The 24,088-nt window shown below is 42.8% G+C and overlaps 1 protein-coding gene across 1 annotated transcript in view; it reads right to left on the bottom strand.

Moving 5' to 3' along the window:
• The window catches only part of SLC39A8 (solute carrier family 39 member 8), a 72,670-nt gene extending 58,734 nt beyond the window's left edge, over window positions 1–13,936 (bottom strand). Inside the window, exons 1-2 of the mRNA XM_081082504.1 lie at window positions 13,914–13,936; window positions 13,022–13,497 (exon numbers count right to left, since the gene is read on the bottom strand). Coding sequence (XP_080938630.1) covers window positions 13,022–13,246 — 225 coding nt within the window. The 5' untranslated portion in view covers window positions 13,247–13,497; window positions 13,914–13,936. The remainder of the gene's footprint in view (window positions 1–13,021; window positions 13,498–13,913) is intronic.
• Between the last annotated feature and the right edge of the window lie 10,152 nt (window positions 13,937–24,088).

Genomic DNA, 24,088 nt, shown 5'->3' with positions numbered 1-24,088 from the left:
TGGTATGGGTTTATTAATGCTATTTTTAATAAATAAATATTTTTAAATTTTCTCAACATTAATTTCTATAATTGTAAATATCAGTAAAAATAAACCACATATACTAAAGCTGTTTGGTGTCCTCAATTTTTAAGGGTAAGTACACAGGAGTCCTGAATCCCAAAGGTTTGGTAAGACACACAAGAATGACATACAAACAGGCCCTTATATACCACCTAACTGGCGAGTCAGTAGCTTCCAGTCAATCTTATCTAATACTCGTCTCATCCAGTTTAGTCTACATGCCCACAAGATTGATTCTACAGAAACACTGCCGTTGTCACTCTTCTTCTCACATTGCATCCCCGACACACACACACACACACACACACACACACACACACACACACACACACAGCTTTCTTTCTACCAAGAGTATAAGGTCCTAACACTGAAGAACCTTAACTATCTGTCTTCAGTCTTCCACTCCCTTTACTAGTACTGTCCTCCAAAGCATACCTGAACTCTATCTTAACCAAACAGTTCCAATGTCTTGTATTTTACAGTCATTGTGACTTTGCACGGCCCATGTCCCCCACCTAGAGTTCTAATATGCCTCCTCTCAAAGTTTCCAGCTGCTATCTGTCCTACATGGGTCCACATCTCCTCTCCTTCCTATTGCTATGCTCCCCCTCCCTCTCCAGACTCCCACACCAACATATTTATTTGTTTAGCACTTATTCTATGCTTTCATGCATTATCATCTGCTCATAAAAATGGTAAGATCATGAACATCTAGAGAGGATAGACATATTCTCTTTTATTTCTTCCTGAACCTTTAACAAAGCCTCAGACAAGAGTACCAGGTTTTGATGGAAAAAGCATGGAGTTGATGAGTTCCATTTGGGGCAGGTTTAGACCCATTGAGTTGGGGAAAATAGAAACTTAGACGTCAATAGTCAATAGGATGTGCAAAGTGAACCTCATGAGAGAAATCTGAACCAAGCCAACCTATTTAGAAAACATCTACAGAGAGGTGATAACTATAGGCACAGGGGTGACCAGGGTTGTACAGAGAGAGTGTACAAGAGGATTTGAGATAGAACCCTAAAACACACCAGTATTTGAATAATGAGCAAAGGTAAAAAAAAAAAAAATGAGGTAGACAAGTTACAGGCAAGAAAGGGGTGTGTTTCAAGTAGGAGTGTTCAACGCTATAAAAATTTAGCAATAAGAAGGTTTAGGGTGAAGTCCTGTGAATAATTTCAAGGGACAGAGCCACGCCATAATATGTTCAAGAGTGACTGGGAGGTGAGGAAATGGAATCGGAATTCATACCTGTTAGGGCAGGACCTGCTTCCTCTGCTAGCCTAAAGGCCCTACCCAGACACTTACTTAAATGCCATTCATCCCAAGATTAGAAATAGAGTCAGCTTTTCTCATGACTATGTATAGGTGTACAATAGACCTAAATTCTGAGATGCCTATTCCTAAAGAAAACTGCAATGCAACATGATTTGATATACAAACTCAGTTACCTGGTATCAGTTACAGGCACCCATTCACAAGTAGGTCTGTGTGTTTTCTAGCACATGTGTTCAATATACATATATAGCAGGACCTGTTACCCAACTCAGAATCGGCCTATTGACTTGACTTCCCCCTTTCATCTGACACACGGGCTAATTTTCTCTTTCCCTGAAGAGACGCATCTCACTTCTTCCAGGGAGACCGAAGTGGCTCCTGTTCTCTTCTCTGCTTTACCAGCTCACAAGGGCGGCTGAACATGGACTGCATGGATTCTTTCAGCTTGCAAAACCCATGCAGAGGTCCTGATGTAAATCTAAATTCAAAACCACAATGATACTGATCTCTAGAACTATAATATGGACTCTCAGCCATTCACATTTCAGTAGTGATATAAATTTTGGAGCCAATCCCTAAACACGGCTTCAGAAGTCCTGTTGGAAGAGAGGGAATGTTCATAATTTCAACACATATTGAAATACTCAAATTATTTCATTGGCTTCTACATCTGAGGTTTATTTTCAAATATTCATTACTATTATTTGATGAAAGGGAAGTAGAGGCAAATCATAAAAGCCTTTCTCAAGGTGCGAATCGTCATGGAAACACACTGAAAACAAAGTCACTGAACTGATGTATTTCTCACTGAACTTTTTATTTCATTAACCTCAGCTGTCTTTTTATAGCAGTGCTTTCCTCTACACGTTGACTGACCCTAAAGTGCTCAAGTCTTAGGCAATTTTGTTAAGGGTAGTATAGCTATATCAAGGAACACAGTATTATAATGATAATAAAAATGCATTGAGCATATAACGTGAGCCAGGCATGAAGCTAAGCATTTTGCATATATTGTCTTTTTTATTTATTATTTATCACTTGAATTAATGTGGTTAATGAAAAAAATATATCTTATTTGTCTGAGTTACTATATGTAATGCACTAAATTTATAAGTGCCTAAAATATAGTGAATACTCAGTACATGTTATTATTGTTCTCACTTTTAATTTAAGCAGCCATCCTATGAGTAAGGTTCATTTTTTCAATTCACAGATGTAAAAATTAAGGATCAAGGGGTTGTCACGTGCCTGTGATTCCCCAGCTATAAGTGACAGGTTTGGAATTTCTACCCAGATCTGTTTGATTCCAGAAGCCAAATTGCTAACCATTATGTTGTATTCTCTAGTTAGAGACCTAAGAAGCTCACCAAATAAATTGATGATAAGTGGGTTATTTTTTAATTAGATTCATAGAACTAAACCCTTAGGGCTCACTGTATGTGTGTTTTTGCTGTTTTCTTTTATTCCTTCAGTTATGAAGAAGTCAAGATATTAAATATTTGGGCTTGGAAGACATAATGCTACTTTTTAGGTTAACACCATTGATCTGGATTCACAGAGTTTTGTTTTTGTTCTCCTTAAACTTCAGACCAAGAAAGACAACAGAGGATCTTTGGAAGGAGACAGAAACCAATTTCACAAGGCTCCATTCTGAAGATTTTCTATGCTCCTAAAACCCATCATCACAAAAATAATTCAATGATAGTTTCATCTCTTGATGAAATAAATGTCAAGACTCAATGACCCCATTTGACTCCAGAAACAGACAACTGGGAATAGTCTGAGAATAAATTAATTAGTTTTAATTACAAATAAGAATCTACCATTATCTGGAGTTTAAAATGGGAAACTCTGAAAACAACATAGATTCTGAGGTTGTCTAGAGTTTAGTAACATTCTTTTTTTTTTTTTTAGTAAGTTGCATTGTAAATGGTCTTAATATTAACTGTTTGCACTTAGTAAGAAATATAGACAGTCCCTTGAGGCAATGCCACTTTGTATACAAGTAACTCACAAACTCTTACTCCCAACATCAAGCTGCCTTAATTAGGGGCTGCTTTTCTTTTCCTTTCCCTGAGGAATGTCAGTCCTTCTCAACTTCAAGCTCTATTTTCTGTTCCTATCTATATTCCTATTTTTCTCCCCCAACTCCTACTGATATTGATAAGAAATTGATAACAGGGTATTTAAATGTACATTAAATTTAAAGAAAAAATACCTTTAAAAAAGAGTAATGGGTTTTAGGACAGGGGAATGAAGCCCCAGCCCCTCACCATCCCCAATGGTGTCATCAGGAAACAGGAGTAGGGGTAAACCATGGAAAGCAAAAAAACTGCAAGTCTCCCACCCAGCTACTCTACTTTGAACATCCCTAGAGAGACATGAAGACCTAACCCAATTAAGGAGAAAAAATTACCTCTCCCTTTACAGTAATCGTGTGAGAGAGCTCAGACTAGCAGCAAAGACCTACGCACAGCTAGTTAGTCACTCCATTAGAGTACTCCGCTCACCTACTCTTCCCTCATGGCTACCACTCACTCCCTGTCACCCAGGCACCGGCCACTTTCTCCAGTGTTACCCGGTCAGCGAAGCAGTTGCTTCTCAGCATGATAAAGGAGGCTTTACACTCTACACTGCAGAAGAGAGAGTGAGTTCATTGGCAGAATCCTTCTACAATAAGATTGAGAACAGGACTGAATAGTTTTTTTCTTTGCTTTTTATTTTAAAAATATGGTTTTATTGATTTTTAGAGAAAGAGGAAGGGAGGGAGATAGAAACATCGATGAGAGAGGAACATCATCTATCAGCTGCCTCCTGCAAGCCCCCATTGGGGATCGAGCCCACAACCCCTGCATGTGTCCTGACTGGGAATCAAACTGGTGACCACCTGGTGCCTGGGTCGAGACTCAACTGCTAAACCACACCGGTAGGCAGGACTGAATGTTTTAACACTAGACATAAGTGTTTCTCTCATATCTGAAGTCTATTCATAGAAGAAATCTAGTTAATATGCCTTTGTCCAGGAAAACTTTAGGAACTCAAAATTAGGAAAACTATTGCTGCCAATATATTTTCTCTGGAAAAAAAAAAAATTCCTCATATGAGAAAGAATAAAAGAAAACGTCATTCTATTAAAAAGTTCATGTAACTCACAGGAAAATCTATCTTGTGAGTAAAGGTAGAAATACATTTGGTACAGGCAGATATTCAATAAATGAATATATTACAAATCACACCAGATAAGCAGAATTCTCCAAAAGGATAACTGACTGATTTGTAACTCTTCCATGAGACATCTCCCAAAAGGATCCTTTGCCCTTCTAAACTAGTAACACCTGCTGCAACATTGAACCATTAATCACATACAGCCTTGTGAGATGTCTTACATGTGGTTCAGTGATCACTTACTGCAGTTCTGCCTGGTATACCTTTTTCAAGTTTCTATCTTCCTTCTTAACTAAGTTATAAGCTCTCTGAGCACAAGGACCCATCATCGTTGGGGGAGTTTCTGTAGTCAGCACTGTTCTCTCAATGTGACTAAGCAATAGAGTTAGGTAAGCGGTTGATGATTAGTAACTTCTACCCATAGTTCAAAATCTGAGGTTACTGTTGTCCCAGCTACAGAGAGTGTGCTTTTCTAGCCTATAATTCAAAACACCCACTACAGCACATGTTTAGGATTGCCTGAGGTTCTACCCCTTGTTGTGTAACATTGGTCCAGTTACTGAACCTCTCTATACCTCATTTTTCTCATGTATAAAATGAAGATGATAATGGTACATTTACCATAGGATTGTTATATGGTAAGTATGAAATATGATAATACAAATAAACTGGGTAAAAAAGTTATGTCACATAGAAAAAGACTGATAATCCCTCGCTATGTTATGTAGGAAGAGTCCATGTGACTCCTAGGTATTGGGCAAAGGTGCAAGCTTGGGAGTTAGGTATGGAAAGAATGAAGGCCATTTTCCCATAGATTCCAAGCATACCTGACCTGGAGGCAAACTGAGCTCCCGACATCTATACAGATGTAGATTGAGACAAAACCAACTCCATCTCTGGGTCCGGGGCTTTATTTCATTTTTAAATTCCATGCAGTGACCTTTGACCAACCTCACCATCCTTAGCAAGTACATCAAAGCCTTCCAGTTGATGTTCTGTGTTTCCTTAAAATGTAACTATAAATATTTTTGTTAGTATAGCTGGACTGGCATGACAACTGAGATAAGTATCAAGTCGATAATAGTATCGATTATATGAAACCATCTATCATAAGACCCCCAGGAGGTATGGCCCCTGGAGCTACAGCATTCTTTGTCCCTTTCCCTTGTCAAGCATTAGAGCCTGAGTTATACTATAAAAACTACAGTACTACAGCAGAGGTCTGTAGGTGAGGAATAATCTGTGCAGACTGTTGGGTCGTCTTTTCCATTCCAACCCAATCTTCCCCTAAGTAAACTGCTATCTAATAAATTGTTATATTCTGTCAAGTATGCCTGCTTCATTTTTTTTTTTTTTTTGGTCCAAAGATTCTGTCTCCTTACAATTGGCCATTACACCTTTGCCCCGCCAGCAGACAGCATCATTGTCAAATGATTTATGAATACCCCTCATTTTCCCAAAACCTCTTGAAAACAATGATTGTGCTGTACACAGTCAGTTTAAATGAGAGGATATAACAGATCAGAATAGGTCCATGGTCTTGAAGAAAAAATGACCAGAGACCCAAGTGTAACCTTGCCCTCACGCACCACCATTCTGCCCCACCCTTCCAGTTTCTCACCTGCTTTGTCCATGGTCAGTGCTTCCCAGAACACCCTTCATCTCACCCACCATTACCCCACCCCAGGAAAATCCACAGTATATGACAACTAGCTATGCATACAATGTACATGTAATGACCCCCAAAACACACACACACACACACACACACACACACACATCTTCTGTTTGCAACATACCATTATGTAGCAAGTGTCATGTAGCAAATGCAATGTAGCAAATGTAGATGTATTTAGCCTGGCCATCCATTGAAATAAACCAAGAGTGGGGGGTTAAAAATGGCAGCAGAGCCCTAACCGGTTTGGATCAGTGGATAGAGCGTCGGCCTGCAGACTGAAAGGTCCCAGGTTCGATTCCGGTCAAGGGCATGTACCTTGGTTGCGGGCACATCCCCAATTGGGGGTGTGCAGGAGGCAGCTGATTGATGTTTCTCTCTCAGCGATGTTTCTACCTCTATCCCTCTCCCTTCCTCTCTGTAAAATTTCAATAAAATATATTTTTTTAAAAATGGCAGCAGAGTAAGTGGATGCTGCACGGACATGCTCCCAGGAACAAAATGAAATTACAACTAAAATACGGAAAGGTTGCCGAAACCGGTTTGGCTCAGTGGATAGAGCGTCAGCCTGTGGACTGAAAGGTCCCAGGTTCGATTCCGGTCAAGGGCATGTACCTGGGTTGCGGGCACATCCCCGGTGGGAGATGTGCAGGAGGCAGCTGATCGATGTTTCTCTCTCATCGATGTTTCTAACTCTCTATCTCTCTCCATTCCTCTCTGTAAAAAATCAATAAAGTATATTTTAAAAAAATAAAATAAAATAAAATACGGAAAGGCTTCCTGAATAATCACCGGAAAACTCACAGGCGAGAACCCTGATACCCGAGGATCAAAAGTGGAGACCACATAGAGACTGGTAGGAGGGGCAGAGGGGAGAAAGGGCTGGCCGGGCGCCCACAGACAGCAACTGAAGTCTCAGAGAGATCTCTCAGCTGTGGGGGAAAGGGGGTGCCACTGAGAACTCTGGGATCTAATCCCGAAGCTGGGCTCCCCAGCAGAGAGCACCAAACTGAGGAGGGTACCCACATAACAACTAGCTGTGAAAAGCAGTGGGGTGCTGTCAGCCAGGGAGTGGCAGCTTGAAAGTTCAGGCACCCACTTAAAGGGCCAACACACAGAATTCCCTGTGGAGCCACCCACCTTATGCTCTGGCAGAGAGAGGGTGAAGTGGACTAGAGCTGTGAGAGCAGAAGCCAGGACTGGGGACTCGGGGGATAGAGCTCAGAAGGCAGACTGGGGAAGCTGAGGATCAAATCAGTGAATCAGAAGACAGAGTTGAAAATATCACTCAATCAAAGAACCAAAAGGAAAAAAAAATTTAAAAAAACAGGAGGACAGTTTAAGGGATCTGTGGGATGATGTGTAATGTCACAATATTAGAATAGTAGGTGTGCCAGATGAGGCAGAAAGGGAGAAAGGAATAGAGAATGAGTTTGAAGAAATAACGGCAGAAAACGTCCCTAACCTGGTAAAGAAGAAAGTCACACAAGTTCAGAAGGTACGGAGAACCCCAGGCAAGAAGAACCCAAACAGGCCCGCGCTCAGACACATCATAATTAAAATGCCAAAAAAATTAAAGACAAAGAGAGAATCTTAAAGGCAGCAAGAGAAAAGAAAGCTGTTACCTACAAAGGAGTTCCCATAAGGCTGACACCTGATTTCTCATCAGAAACTCTACAGGCCAGAAGGGAAGGCAAGGATCTGAGCCCAAGATTACTATATCCATGTGTAAGAGCAGGTGTTCTTGTGGACAGGAGCCTCATAACTCAGGTTAGTTTGTTTGTTTCCTTAACAACTCAACAGCCACCCCCCACTTTTAAAAAAGCCCTTAAGACCATTTTTACCATCTTTACGTTCAGCAACACTGAACAAAGGGAGCTTCTCTGAAGCTACCTGCTACTTAAAGCCTTTGGACCTTGGCTCATGCTGTTCCAGGCTGTTCCCTCTGCCTGGAATGCATCACTTCACAAAGAAAACCTTCCCTTACCCGCCCCTCTCAGCAGAGCTAAACGCCCTTCCTCTCTGTTCCCACTACATATCTGATCTTGCATTTCTCCCATACCTAGCACAAGCCCTTCATCAGCCACATTACAAGGTAAAAGCCACCATGAGCTAATCACAGATGGCTTAGTGATGGACAAAAAAGGCAACAGTGATGAAGAAGAGCACTCAAAGTATGGTTTGACAGCCTCTATAGCCTTAATGATGAACTTCTCCAAAGGTGTACAGCAGGCCTTTAAAAAGTGGCCACAAATAGGTTAAGGCCACTGTGATTTGTATGACATTTAAAACTCTCGCTTCCAGACCATGTTAGTTGTAATATTATGTTAACAGATACAAAAATAGCTTTTAAATTATTGATAAATAAATCACTTTAAAAAAAAGAAAAAAAGAAAGGAACCAAGAGTTACCTCGCTGCCTCTCCCCCTTGAAGTCCTCAAGCCAGAAGCGAATGAAGAAAAAGATCTAATAATAGTTAAATGACCACTGCAGGCAAAAGACTGAAGGAGAAAGTATTTATCTTGGGGCTCTTTGCCTACTCTTCAGCCATGCCGGCTCTTCCAGAAAAAGGCAGAGCCTTTGTGCGTCCTACTGCCTGTCTCCAGGTTCAAACGATCATTACATCTCATGCATAGGACTGCAGTTTCCTCCTTAGCTCCCATCCTGACCCACTCCAGCCCTTTCCACTTGCTCATGCAAATGAATTTTCTGAAAACACAAGTCTGATCCCATTCCACTTTCTTTTGTAATTCTTTAATTAGACATATCATCCTAGCATGCATTATAGTTATGTGTGCAGGTACCATACCTCCCCCAGTGAACATTAAACTCATGTGAGGGTCCAAATAATCTTACTCATATTAAGCAATCTTCACTTATTCATTCAAAAAATACATCATGAATACATGTTATGTACCAGGCACTACACTAACCTCAGCGGTTCTCAACCTGTGGGTTGTGACCCCTTTGGGGGTCGAACAACCCTTTCACAGGGGTTGCCTAAGACCATCAGAAAACACATATATAATTACATATTGTTTTTGTGATTAATCACTATGTTTTAATTATGTTCAATTTGTAACAATGAAATTGGGGGTCACTACAACATGAGGAACTGTATTAAAGGGTCGCGGCATTAGGAAGGTTGAGAACCACTGCTCCAGACAGAAAAGTTAGGTCATTCCGTTTGATTTGTTTAAAACTGTGGGGTGGTAAGGAAGTTGGAAGGGTGTAGCCATATAAACAGAAAATTATAATACATACTAAATTATTTACATATTATAATATAATTGCAACTAAACCCTTGAGTAGACCAAGAAAGGCTTCTCAGAAAAAGTAATGTATAAACCAATACCTAAAGCAGAAGCAGATGTATATGGGAAACCAGGAACTACAGGCAGTCCACTAAGACTGCAGTCGTGGCAAAGGATAAGGCTTGAGAAATATACAGGGACTAGATCATACAAGGGCTTAAGCCACATTGAAGTGTTTGAAGTTTATCTTGAAGGAATTTAATTGTTTTACTAAGATGAGTGATATGATCAGATTTGTACTTTAAAATGACCACTCTAATTAGAGTACAGTAGTCATTCAAAATACTTGTTGAACACATGACTAGTTAAGTGTCATTACCATAGTAAAAAACATTTCAGTTATTCAAAAAGAGAGAGAAAACAGCCTATCAGTGCTGGCTATTATACCCTGGAAAGGTTTTATGGAGGAGGAGTGGCAAAGGATAACTGGGAGATTAAACATACAGGATTTTGATAGGGCAATTCCAGGGGGAAAAAGGATATTCCAGTTGGAAACAGAAAGGGTGTAAGGAAGATAATAAGCTAGGAAATGGTTGGTGAATTCATAGAAGAGTAAATAGTTTTTTAGTGAGGTCTAGGTCTGGAGAGGCAGGTAGACTTTTCAGGGTCAACCTTGAGGTGAAGAGCCTCGAATGCCAGGCTCAAGATGAAAGAAGATAGGCGTACTCCAAGTATTGCCTCAGGAGGATGGAATGTGAATTGAAAGTTTCCACAAACAATGTTCAAGCAAGCAGGTGGCAGGAATGTCAAAAGGGGAAAAAAGGTGCAGGAGATATGCTGCAAATTATGTATCAAAAGAAAAAAGAAAGTTAAGAGAGAGAAGCAAAGGATGCGGTTGAGTGATGGTGTGAAACAGTTTGCCTCACAGGCCAACCTACCACACCCAGGCCCACTTCTCCAGCACCCCAATAACCCTCCCTGGGAGACTGACTTATTAAAATCAGTTTAGTGTGATAACTTGGAGGATGAGGATCTTCGTTTTTATCAGTCTATTTAACCAGTGTCTACAAGAACTTGGAGGTGAGGCGTTTGGAAGAGGAGATGAAGAGAAAAGAGCAGTTGGAGAGTGAGAAAGGAACATCTGAGGCCATTTTAACCCCCTAAATTCATCACCCAAAGAATGCATTCAGTTGGGGCTTCTCTGTGTATTCTAGGAAATCCCTGACTTAGATGATTTATACCCCATCACCTCCCACTGAACTAAAAGAGCCACCTGCTCTCACTGTTTGGACCGCCTCTTCTACCTGATCTTTGGACCCTCAGTGACCATGAAGCAAAACAATAAACTCAATAGTTCTATTGTCACCAGTCTGAACTTAAATCACTTTGATCTCCCAAAGCAACAAGTCAATTTAATAGTACTTAGGAATACTGAAAAAAAAATATTAGAAAACCTTCCAAATTGTCTAACAAATCTCCAGAGTCCAAGAGTCTATAACCTGAGTTAAGCTCACCTAAGAAATACCACAGCCCTCATCCAAAGGAACAATGTCATTTGTGAACAGGTCCCATAGAAGAGTCAATAAATCCCTGACCCACAGAAATAAATTCTATTTTTTTTTCAACCTTTTTTCAAAGTCAGAAAATCAAGTTTCTCACAATAGGCCCATACATTATTTATTCTACTTTGTCACAGGTGAGAAGACTGGAGTTGCATTCTTTCAGGTATGCAGTCTAAATTAATGAGTCTAAGTTTTGCTCCAGATTGGATGGTTTCCTGCTGGAACAAATAAGAATGTGAACAAACTAATAGATTCTTCTGGAATCTTTCATTTGTCGGCATTTTGTTTGGTGATTGTTGTTTTCATCAGGACCTTTCAGAACCTCGAATTTTTATTTGTCAGGCCTGAGTAAGTGATACATTTTCTTTGGCTTCCCTTTGTTTCCAGATTATGGGCTTCTTCCTGTTCCTTATTGTTGCCCAAAGAGGCCATAATGATGGCAAAGGTGCGATTGTGAGAATGAGAAACAAGGTGTCAGCATGCATACGATTTATCTATTGAGGTGTCCTACTAACTCGCAACCTGGGAATCATACTACTAATGAACTTAACCAACTTTTAAAAATAATTTAGACCTATTTTCCAGTCTTTGCCAAGAGGTGGCTCAGAGGTCTTTTGTCTCTTTATGATTCGTCAACACCTCCACACACTGCGAGACAAGGAGATAATTTAAGTCAAAACAATGTGTGGGCTACAGATAGGCAGCTGCAAGGCCCCAAGCTTCTGCCCGAGCATGTGACCACTCCTGCCGCTACCTAGAAATCCTTTAGTCAGCTCAGCTGTTTCCCCTGCTTGAAGAGACTGCAACTAGGCAGAAAACACTTTGGAAGTTGTTTGCTTTGTTTTCTTTTCCAAATATTAATATAATATGTGGGAATTTCAGTTTTGCTAACATACGTCTTAGACATTAAATCAAATGTTTAATTAAGCCATGCCAGAGCCAGAACTACAGTTTATTCGAAAACATGCCTAAGTGAACCACAAAACCCTTCTAGTTCAGAGGGAGGTCACCCTCTGATACACATGGCATCACAAAGTTCTTCTTGAGCAGTGTCTGTTTTAATTGCGGCAAGATATTTCCTACACAAAGGATGTCTTCCTCTCCATCATGTTCTTAGCAAGGAGGTCACCTGATTAAAGTTTCTCCAACTGTGATCTAAGGTCAGGTACATTAGAAAATGTTAAATTTCCAAGAGTGGAGTATAATGTGCAGCATTCCCCATACATCTTGGACCACAAACAGTTTGTAGCACAAACATGGGCTAGAAGTGACAAATAATATGGAAAAGACTGCATACTACTATTCCTCGTCCATTCTCCCAGGAACGAGAGCAGGAGGAGAAAAAAAAAATCAGGGCACTGAGTTAACACTTTTAAAAAAAAAAAAAATGGGGAGGATGCAGAAACCACACTGTGCTTCCTTCACAATTTTAAGAAATTATCATAGACCATGCATTCTGTAAAGAACCATCTATTCTATCAGCGTGCTGAAATTTATTAACAGCTATAATCTTCATTGCTCTCTGTACCATGAGCCTCCTCAGGTAAACTAAAGGCCTCGTGTAAACCTACACAGAAAAGGCGGAACTGCATTGTATCTCGTTGGCAGTGGTTACCTGCCACGCAGCAGTTAGCGAGGGCAGCATGCGAGCCCCTATCTTTGCTGGGAGGATTTAAGTACGCCGTTTCTATGTTTGTTTGTTTTTGTTTTTTAAAAAAGCATCTCTTAAGGTGCTTCCCGCCTTAAATTACTTTATAAACTTTTCTATAAAATTCTATATTCACAAGCGTCTGATTACTCAGCTCATCGGCTGCAATGTCTGGCTCCCTCCCTCCCGCCAGCCCGTGAACCCCGGCGTAGGAGCTGGTCTGGTGGAAATCAAGTACCACCAGCCGCCGCTCCGCACTTGAAGCAGGTCCCGAAACTCGTCCTCCCGCAGGGTCCCGCAGGGTCCCGCAGGAATAGCGCCGGTGTGTGCAAGGGCCGCGCAGGGGCAGCGCGGGGCGCGGGCCGGCGCCTACCTGGTTGAAGTGCAGCGGCGCGGGCTGCGGGGCGCCCTCCGCCGGGCCGGCTCCCAGCCGCTGCAGCAGGCGCCCGAGCTGCGCCGCCGACAGGCTCCCGTTCGCGCCGAACACGCTCAGCACATCCTCGCTGAAGGCGAGCCCGGGCCCCGCCGCCGCCCCTCCGAGCCCCGCCGCCGCCAGGAGCAGGAGCAGGAGCCCGGCCACCGCCCGGCCAGGGGCCATCCTGGCCGGGACTGCTCCTCGCCGACCCGAAGCGGGCGGGGGCGCACGGGGACCCGCGGGGCGCGCCGGCAAAGATGCCCAAGGGCGTGCGGGTCAGGCGTCGGCGCCGATCCGAGTCCGCGGTGGCACCGGGCGCCCGTCGTCCTCCGCCGCCTTCGGAAGAAGAGCAGCCGGCGACCTGCGGGGCATTGAAGTGACGGTGCGGGGGGTGGGGAGCGATAGGCAGAGCGGCCCCGGTCCTCCTGGAGAGCCTGAGATAAAGAGGACAAAGGGGGAGCAGAGATAAAGGCCCCCGGCCACCCGCCGGCCGGCCCCGGGGACACTGTGTGGCTGGAGCCCTCGGACGCTCGGCCGGGCAGGGGGCCAACTGCCCCGGAGCCAGGTTTGCAATCGGCCCGGGATTTGCTTACAGTGCGGTGACACAGGCTCCTCCCGGAGACCGAGCCCACACCACCCACAGTTCTTAAGAAGGACTGAACCCGCATCGCGGCGGGACCCCACCTCCCCTTCCTGTCGGTCGGCCCAAGGCCCTCGGAGCAGACTCAAAAGGGATGGGCCGTGCCGTCCCTTTCGGCGTCCTGGGGTTTGAGCGCCTCCACGGGACCCTCCCTCTCCCAGGTCGCTGGCCTTGGCAAGCCAGTAGGAAGGACTGGGTTAACCTGCTAACCTCTCGCCTCGCCTCGCCTGTCTGCCCGTTGGTTGCCGTCCCGCCCGGCACCCTTTCAGATAAGAGGCGGATGCCCCTGTCCCCGCCTCTGCAGCACGTGGGGGCACACTCCCCCAGCCCGGAGTCCCGCGCGCGTCCGCGCGAGGGCGCCGGGCCACTGGGCTGGCCTCTGGCTTTGCGGGTTCCCAGCCTCAGCCCCGCCGGCTCCGCGCTCTCACCGCGTGAGGTTACCTTAGTGACACCTCCGTGCCGGTGTTCCCGGGCTTGCTTTCTGCTCTCCGCGGTCTCTTTGTTACCTGGAAGCCGGCTTCCTGGAATAGAGTCTGGAGCCCCTTGCATTGTCTCAGATGCTAGCAGGAATTACTTTTTTGTCTTACTTCTTAAACCCAGAGGAGAAAAAGGAAGCGAAATCTGGAGCGTGGTGGCAAACTCTCTGAGCCAGCACTGCGCAAGCCGGCCCTTCCTGACGCCGCACGGGATATCCGCAGATTAAAATAAATGTTTGTTCAGATGAGGGTTCAAGAAAAGCTGACTTACGTATGAGGTCAACAAGTTTGTGCCAAGTGAATGCGGTGTTTGGGGACAAAGGTTGTGTCTCGTGGATATAATTGTCAGAAATAAAGTGAAACCATGATGCAAGAACAATAAGAATTCAAAGTGTTCTCGCCTTTCATGGGTTAAATTCACCGCTTTCTAAAGCAGCACATTTCCAAAAAAGATACTAAATCCAAGCAAGGGCAAGGAGATGGGGCAGGAGAAAGAATCTCATCTCCCAGGAGAACTTAGGTATAACTCTGGAAGAAAGAGACATGGAGAGAAGATTCGAGAAGGATGAGGATCTAGGTGGACATAACTGAAGGGCTGTCATATGGAGAGGGTTTAATTGCATTCTAATTGCAGAAGGCAGCAGTAACAGGGTAAAGTAGCAAGAGGAAAGTTTCTGCAGAGTGTCGGGCACAACTGCTTTGGGAAGTAGTGATTTCCCAAGACTGAAGGGGATTCAAATCCAGGGGTATGTGGTAGAAGGATTCCTGCCCCCGAGGGAGAACAGCAAAATGATCTTGATGATGTGTCCCTTCCAGTGATAAAATCTGTATATTTGTTAATTTACAGGATTACATTGGTGCAAAAAGGGCAATTATTTCACTCAAGGGCCAGAAGTAAGTTCATGTCACCATTAAGCTCTTAAATTACACAGCTAATAGGACTCTACACGATTTTTGTTGGAAATATTGTAATAAATATGTATGGTGCCAGGTGTGTACTTTAAATAATGCGGGGACCACTTTGTAAAGTATATAATTGTCTAACCACTATGCTGTACACCTCAAACTTATACAAAATAATATTGAATGTAACTGAAAAATAATAATAAAGATGATTTTTCAAATAATTTGTAAAAAATAAAATGGAAAGTGGTGCATTGCATTGCTCACTTAGCTATGCTCAAAGCACAAGTAGCATATTAAGAACTCTGAGACCGCCTTCAACAATAAAATCTCCTTTTCTTTCTTTAATTCAGGATTTCAAATTTTTGTTTTCAGGAATCAAGCCAGAAGATCAGATGTTTGCTGAGCGAACTGGTGAGGGCAGAACTTCTTTGGCAACATGATGTTGGAGGCAGAGCACTAAGAGAATGTTCAGTATCACCATGAACAAAGAGAAATCACTAATTCAAAACAATAACAAGGGTAGTGAGGGCTTTGACATGAGAAAATGCACCATTCAGTGCCTGTTGTGTGGAATCAGAAGCATCCAAAAGAGGATTTGTGAAACATGAACAAAAGAAATGAAATTAGATTATGACTGAATATACAGTATTCTTATCTGTTTCTCAGTGAGGAGGTTTTGACGTTTATTTATGTACTTATAGTTCATTTAAAAAAAATGAGTTTATATAACTGAATAGTAAACTGCTTATTGATTTTCAAAAAAAAATTTTTGCTGGGTTCTTAAATATAGTTTGTTGTCTATTTTTTCTTTTGCTTTCAGTGACTCAAGGTGTTTCTTGGAAATTAATAAAAACTCTAAATGGTAAATCTACACCCAACAAGTTGTTACCTCCAAGCATGAACAACAACATTGATAATGTGTTGGATTTTCCACAAATATAAATGGACTTTAAATAATACAAATTTTACATCATGGAGTTTTTAAAATAAAATTTTATTTATCAGTCATTTGCGTCTATGTACTGTCTGTGTATTCACTTTTGCCAACCCTCCATAAGACAATAAATAGGAAAATAGATAATAATCAACTTACTTGAATACCTTATCAAATAGTTAACATAATGTAAGATGCAATTAAGAGGGAGTATTCAAAACCTTAACTACTAATGTGATGTAAGAAATCTCCAAATCAATAATGTTTATAATAGGATTTTGGGGAGCGTTTTTGAGCCAAAACTGACAACAATTCTCAGGAAGCAAGATCTCAATTGTTAGGAAATAACAGTTGGCAATTTATTTTATGCATTTGAAATTAAGGAGGAATGTTAAGGAAGATTACATGGAGGTGGGAGAAAGCAAGGTGGGAATGGGATTCCAGAATAGTTAGAATTATGCCCTCCCTTGAGGGTGATCATGCTTTAGAACAGTGGTTCTCAACCTGTGGGTCGCGACCCCTTTAGGGGTCGAACGACCCTTTCACAGGGGTCGCCTAAGACCATCGGAAAACACATATATAATTACATATTGTTTTTGTGATTCATCGTTATGCTTTAATTATGTTCAATTTGTGACAATGAAATTGGGGGTCACCACAACATGAGGAACTGTATTAAAGGGTCGTGGCATTAGGAAGGTTGAGAACCACTGCTTTAGAAGGAGGCATCTAAAAAAAGAGGCAGCTCAAAAGTGTGTTAATCTAGATACACAGAAACAATGAACAGGGCTTGCTTAAGGCAAATAAGCCTTTTATTAAAGACTAGAGGCTCAGTGCACGAAATTCATGCACTGGCAGGGGGAGGGCATCCCTCAGCTCAGCCTGCACCTTCTTGCAGTCCGGGAGCCATCGGGGGATGTCCGACTACAGGAAGCAGGCCTAAGCCAGCAGTTGGACTTCCTCAGCACTGCCGCTGTGCTCACCAGCCATGAGCCCAGCTTCTGGCTGAGCAACACTCCCTCTGTGGGAGCATACTGACTACCAGGGGACAGCACCTGCATTGGAAGTCTGCCCCCTGGTGGTCAGTGCACATTATAACAACTGGACATTCTGCCATTTGGTTGATTTGCATATTAGCCTTTTATTATATAGGAAGTTATAGGCCTGAGTACGTGACTACACACCAACCTGTCCAGTTAGGAATTTAAGGTCTTCCATGGAACTCTTTTTTCATCCACACTAATTACTAAATTACTGTTGTTACTAACTACCAAATTGGTAAGGCTAATTTCTAGATAATCTACTCTAATGAAATATGAACACCAAAGTACTAGTCAGATAACGTAGGGCCCAAAATATGGCATTCTATCAGCAATATCATTACTGAAGAAAAAGACTTCCAATTTAAAGTATAAGGTGTAACTGTATACGCTACATGTTTTCTCAGAAATTCATCTTAAAGATCAAATGGTTTTAAACAATAATAATGAAAAGTTCACTGGCCAGGATGTTGAAAGATAGCCATCTTTTTCTGCTATGTCACCTGGGAAACCTGGGAAAGTCATTTGACCTAACCAGAATGCCATTCTCTTAACTATGAAAGAAGAAAACTGGGTGAGAAGAACAAATATCCCAGGCTTTTTATTTCTAAACTAGTGGCCCAGTGCACGAAATTCATGCACAGGGATGGCGGGGGGGGGGGGGGGGGGGCTACCTCAGCCCAGCCTGCACCCTATCTAATCGGGGACCCCTTGGGGGATGTCTGGCAACCAGAAGTTGGAAATCCTTCTTGCAATCTGGGACCACTGGCTCCTAACCGCTCACCTGCCTGCCTGCCTGATTGCCCCTAACCCCTCTGCCTGCCTGCCTGATCGCCCCTAACTGCCCTTCCCTGCCGGCCTGATGTTGCCCCCAACTGCCCTCCCCTGCCAGCCTGATCTCGCTCCCAACTGCCCTCCCCTGCTGACCTGATTGCCCCTAAACCTCTGCTGGCCTGATCTTGCCCCCAACTGCCCTCCCCTGATCGCTCCTAACTGCCTCTGCCTAAGCCCCCACCACCATGGCTTTGTCCGGAAGTAAGTCGGACATCCAGAAGATGGCCGGTCAACCTGGTGTAATTAGCATATTACCCTTTTATTAGTATAGATGTCTATCAGAAATAGACATTGGCAGTAATCAATCAGAACAAAACACGAAGCACCCAGAAAAGAAATGAAAATTCAATTCACCAATGTGAAACCAAAATGCAACAGTTGGGTTCAAGATCTTTGTCTCACAAAACCTACGAATGGTTGGCAGACACATAGGTTTTGAGGGAAATACAAACTTCCTGCCGCAAGAGGCCAGCAGGAAGGGGGCCCAACGAGGTTACCACTTAAGCTCTTTGTTTAGGGATATTCATATACCCTGCTAGGATTGGTCCCTTCAAAGAATTCTGGCAATATCCAATTATTTCAAAGCTCAAGTTCCCAGGTTCCTGCCTAACTGGGACTAGTTCTAGGTCCTCTATTTGCCTCCACGTCTACTTCCCTTCTCCTCTGCCCCCCTCCCCTTGGTCCCTGTCCTGGACTGACTGGTCCTTGTCATTGACTGCCTGGCCCTCTTTTTCTATCTCCTCAAATGGAAAGGGCATTTAATCTCAAATGTTACTTTTTCTAATAGCTTCCAATGTTTCCCAGTCCAAATCTTTTGCTACTATAGCAAATACAAAGCAAATTGGCCTCTTAAACTTTCCCGTGCATTCAATTCCTGTGGGAGGACTAATTAAGTAAATCTAAGAGATGGCATGTCCCTTACCTTCTTCTCCTTCCTTTCCTTTTTCTCCCTTCCAGTCCTAAAGCCCTTAGGTGGGGCATAGCACAACAAATATATCTGTGCAGAGGGCATCAGAGTGGCCCAATGCAGGGTGTTGGATTCTGAACCAGGGAAGAAGGGTATCCAAGTAAGAGGGAAACTTAGTCTGGGCAGTTATAGACCAAGCAGGGTGACAAAGGTGTCCAGATTGTGGGAGGGAACGTGGAAAATCACCCCTACATCCCTAATGAGGTAAGACTTTGTGCATACACTCCAACACAGAATGTCAGCACCCACATGTGACCAGGGGAGCACACTTCCCCACCTGGTTCATTGGAGCTCCAGCTGGCGGAAGAAGGAGTCCTTGCAAAGCAAAGCCTTGATGTGGAGCAAAGACTGAAGGGTGTCCATGAGTCCAGAGTGAAGAGAGACAGTCTGGTGTGAAGAGTCAGGCATCCCTGAGAGCTGGTGACTCTGCACAAAATAGACAAGGGTGAGGAGGAAGACCCTGCTGAGGTACCAGAGTCTGTACAGGGAGGAGGGCATCTGTACAGGAGGAGGGTGTGATAGCGAGATTTAAATAGGAAATGGACATTTGGTCATCATTCAGTTGCTGGCACACAGCTAACACCCTTGGAATTTCCTAAGTGAAAAGGGAGTTAAAAGGTGTCTCTTGTCATGTTAATGAAGTGACTTTAGGACAGATCAGAGGATGGGAGCAGGAAAACCAATCACGCAATTCGAGGGTTGGAAATGTCAGTCCCATTCTCCCACCCTGGCCTCTGGAGCGAAAGACGGGCTGGAGGTTAACATACTCGCCAATGGCAAATGTTCCAACCAGCCACGCACACCCGTGTAACAAAGTCTCCATGAACACCCAATGGAGACCTGCGGAGGTTCACGGAGAGCAGTCAGAGAAACCATGGAAGCTCCATGCCCTTTCCCCATACCTTGTCCTGGGCACCTCCTCCATCTGGCTATTCCTCAGTCACATCCTTGTACAATAAACCAGAGGTCTAGTGTACTAGTAAGTAAAGTGTTTCTCTTGGCTCTGTGCATCGTTGCAGTCTTCCATCTATAATCAACCAGTCCGAAGCATAAGTGACAACCTGGACCTTGTGACTGGCGTTTGAAGGGAAAGGCAGCCTTTCTTGTGGCCTGAGCCCTTAAACTGGGATCTGATGCTGCCTCCAGACGGGCAGTGTCAGAACCACATTCAACTGCAGGACCCCCAGCTGGTGTATGAGACTTGCCTTATGCATGTGGAAACCTCCCTGCATATTGAAATCTGGGTGCAGAAAAAAATTGAGTATCAGCAGCCAAGGAGGAGAAAGAAGGAATTGAGACGAAAGGAAATGCCATCAAAACTAGAAGATGTGTTATATACACAGCAGGTTCATTAAATACGTAAATATATTCTAGATAATAGTAGTCAGTTTTCTCACGGTCTGGGAAGGTTGTTGCAAACACGGAGAGGGAGAAAACTAGAAACGAACTAGAAAACTAGAATGAACTCATGGCGTTAGGTGGGAATTGGTGATGTCAGTGTAAGTTCATGGTTTTCTGCATATAAACTGATAAAAATAGATATAGCTATAAATAATCCCAGCACTGTCCACTGGGAGGGCCAGGGAACAGCGAGACCCTAACAACAATGAGCACACAAAGGGCCCTGAGTTTGGCTTCCAAAAACTATTCTCCACTAACAACCAGGGCTCCTTAGAGAAAGGGTTGATCCCAGGACTGGGCAGACAAAGAATAACATGAACCCAGGAACTCTTACGCCTGAAAGCAAGAAGGTGATCAAAGAATGAAGGGAATACATATTAAAATATTCCAAGATAATGGGGCATCAGAGCAGCAACTTACCCTCAAATGGTTCAAAGGAAAGGTCTTTGTTCTGTGCATCACTTCTGTAAGTTTGTAATTGCTTCGAATTTTAAAAAAATAAATAAAACATTAAGTTTTAATAAAAGAGAAAGTTCTGGCAACAAATTACATAGAAATTAAAAAATAAAATTTTGCTAAGATTTCAAACTATTTTTAACTTTTGGATCACAGTCCATGCTGTCAGGGAATACTCATGTGAGAAGATGGATTTCATTTTACCCTTAAGAAGCTTGTAGTTGAGGTTACCCTTAAGAAGCTTGTAGAAGTGGGATGCTTGCTATAATGAAGCTCTTAAAGGTTGCAGTGAGAGAAATTAGGAGCACCGATGTCTACAGAAGATGCTGAGAAATTAATTGACAGAGGAGCTAACCCTTGAGCTTGAAGGATAACTAGGAGTTTGACAGAAAGACAGGGCAGTGGAAGCACATTCTGGGATGAAGAAATGCAAAAAAAAAAAAAAAAAAAATCCTGGGAGACCTGAAAGAGAGAATTACAACAGGGTCTTTGGAACTGGAGGGTCTGGAACAGATAGGCAGCATCTAGCCAGTTTGGCTCAGTGGATAGAGCGTCAGCCTGCTGATTGAAGAATCCCAGGTTCGATTCAAGTCAAGGGCATATACCTTGGTTGCAGGCACATCCCCAATGGGGGGTGTGCAGGAGGCAGCTGATTGATGTTTCTCTCTCAACGATGTTTCTAACTCTCTATCCCTCTCCCTTCCCCTCTGTAAAAAATCAGTAAAAATATGTATTTAAAAACAAAAAATCTCAAAGTTCTCTAACTGGACAACCAAGAGGTCTGTGCTGCATGTCACTACTTGAGCCAATTAAGCAGAGACAGGGTTGAATCATATATGAGTGCTCATTCCAATAATGCAGGCAGTATGGGAGAGCAGCAAGTCACCCAGGAAAATCTGCTCTGCCCCTCCCCATAAGCCAGTTGCTTATACTGGGTAGAGGGCAAAGATTATGTGGGAAAGTAGGAATTACCAGCATGGGGAAGTAGGCAGGGGATAATGGCTACAGGCAATAGAGGCTGGAGGTTGCAAAGGGCAGGTGCCTCTGGGACTAGATTTTTTCAGCCTCGAGGTTGTAAATGTTTCCACAATGATAGGCAGTTCTTGGGAAAGGAGGACAGACTGCATTCCGATGTTAGCTCCCATGTCCCAGGGCATACAACTCCCAGCCAGGTTAGAATGTGCTTTCTCTAATCAGAACAGAACCATCATGGTTAACAGAGCATGATTAATATTTCTTATAATTGTAGCTGGTCCCCAATATTGTATTTCTGCCCCTAACAGTTCCACTGGATCAAAATATTTTTATCGCCGAAACCGGTTTGGCTCAGTGGATAGAGCGTCAGCCTGCGGACTGAGGGGTCCCAGGTTCGATTCCGGTCAAGGGCATGTACCTGGGTTGCTGACATATCCCCAGTAGGAGATGTGCAGGAGGCAGCTGATCGATGTTTCTAACTCTCTATCCCTCTCCCTTCCTCTCTGTAAAAAATCAATAAAATATATTTTAAAAAAATATATATTTTTATCTAGTGATGTTCCAGAAGATTCTTTCTGTTCATCTGTGGTAAAAATCTCCTTGGTGAATTTAAACCACCTTTTTCCTGTATTACAAATACCAACTAATATTCATTCCTTATTATTACAAACATGCCACACATAAAACTCTCAAATAAGAGCAAGGTGGTGACTCTATCCAAATCATATATGTCTATTCAGCCATCAATGCTACAGATGATGTAGGTAGGAATCACATTTGTGCAATTCCACACTGAACTTAATCCCTAATCTATAAAATGGGGATTAAAGTAGTATCTGCTCAATCTGAAAATTAGTTGTGATAAGGTGTGTGAAAACTCTTTATAACCTGGAAAACAGAAGGGCAGTATTATAAGCTAAAATGGTAGGGTAATGTGACCTGTGTAATCAGCCTAGTGAATTGCCATTGAGCAATGACAAGAACAACCAAGAATATGCTGGGACAAAGATTACTTTATGCCTAACAACATTCTTGAGGTTGTTTTCCAGGAAATTAAAGCAGACATGGAAAGAACTGAAGATACCATCGAGTCTAATCTAGTCATTTTTAGTAAGGAAAGGAAAGCTCAGAAAGTTTAGTGAAGTACATATGTGGTACACAGTGAAGTACATGGTAAAGTACACATTTAGACTGGAACATAGGCGTGGACCTGCCTCTTTCCATTGTACCACCAAAAATAATACCCGGTCAATGTTTTGAGAATAATAGTGTGTGGCTTTCATTGGATTGAGTAAATCAAACTGGAAACTACATTAGCCATGTTCTTCTGAGGGCTTTTTCCTCCTTTCTCGTTCACACTTTTCTAATGCACCCATATACCAGGTCTTTTGCTCCCATTCAGCTCAGCACACCCAGCCCGACCTTACCATGGTTTCTGTGCTTCATAATTCCATACATTTTTTAACATATTCTTAGAGCTTTTGTAAGATTTATATGTCTAACATGGGAAGATGTTAAATAAACTAATGAAAAAAGGAACAGCAGAATATGTTGTAAGACTACATAAACAACGTGCGTGCACCCATATGCACGCACTTAACATTAACAAATTTTAATGGGGGGATATGCACCAAGCTATTTACACTGTTTTCCTCCTAAGGAAATGTATATTTTTCTTTACACATTTATTTGGCATTTGAATTTTGCAAAAGGTGTATCCTACTTTTATAATTAAAGGAATAAAAAGTTATCACAATGTAGAGGTCTGGGCAGCTCTACTAGTAAAATGGGGAGTTAGAACCCCTCAGTGTGTCTTTATGTGCCCAGTGATGAGAATCTGGTGTGTCTGCCATGATTCTGTATCTGAAAGCTTTGTAAGAGCCAAGTGGTCCCCATAGACCAGTGGTTCTCAACCTTGGCTGTACATTAGAATCACCTGGGAATCTTTTTAAAATCCTGATTTCTTTTTTTTTTTAATAAATATATTTTATTGATTTTTTACAGAGAAGAAGGGAGAGGGATAGAGAGTTAGAAACATCGATGAGAGAGAAACATCGATCAGCTGCCTCCTGCACACTCCCTACTGGGGATGTGCCTGCAACCAAGGTACATGCCCTTGACCGGAATCGAACCTGGGACCCCTCAGTCCCCAGGCCTATGCTCAATCCACTGAGCCAAACCGGTTAGGGCTTAAAATCCTGATTTCTGAGCCTCATCCTCTGGAAATTCTGTTTCTTTGTTACTAATGTTGTGGCCTCACCCCATAACAAGATTCCCAGGTGATTCTAATGTGCAAAGTTGAGAACCACTGGTCCCAGTGCTTGAGTGAAATTTACCAGCTGGGACATATAAAATGTGAGAACAATTAAGAATTTTGTTTTCAGGGTAAGAGCTTA

Source organism: Myotis nattereri (genome assembly GCF_964212035.1).
Source record: "Myotis nattereri genome assembly, chromosome: 1".
NCBI lineage: Eukaryota > Metazoa > Chordata > Mammalia > Chiroptera > Vespertilionidae > Myotis > Myotis nattereri.
The sequence above is the reverse complement of the archived record's forward strand: the minus strand, read 5'-3'. Positions and strand labels throughout refer to the sequence as shown.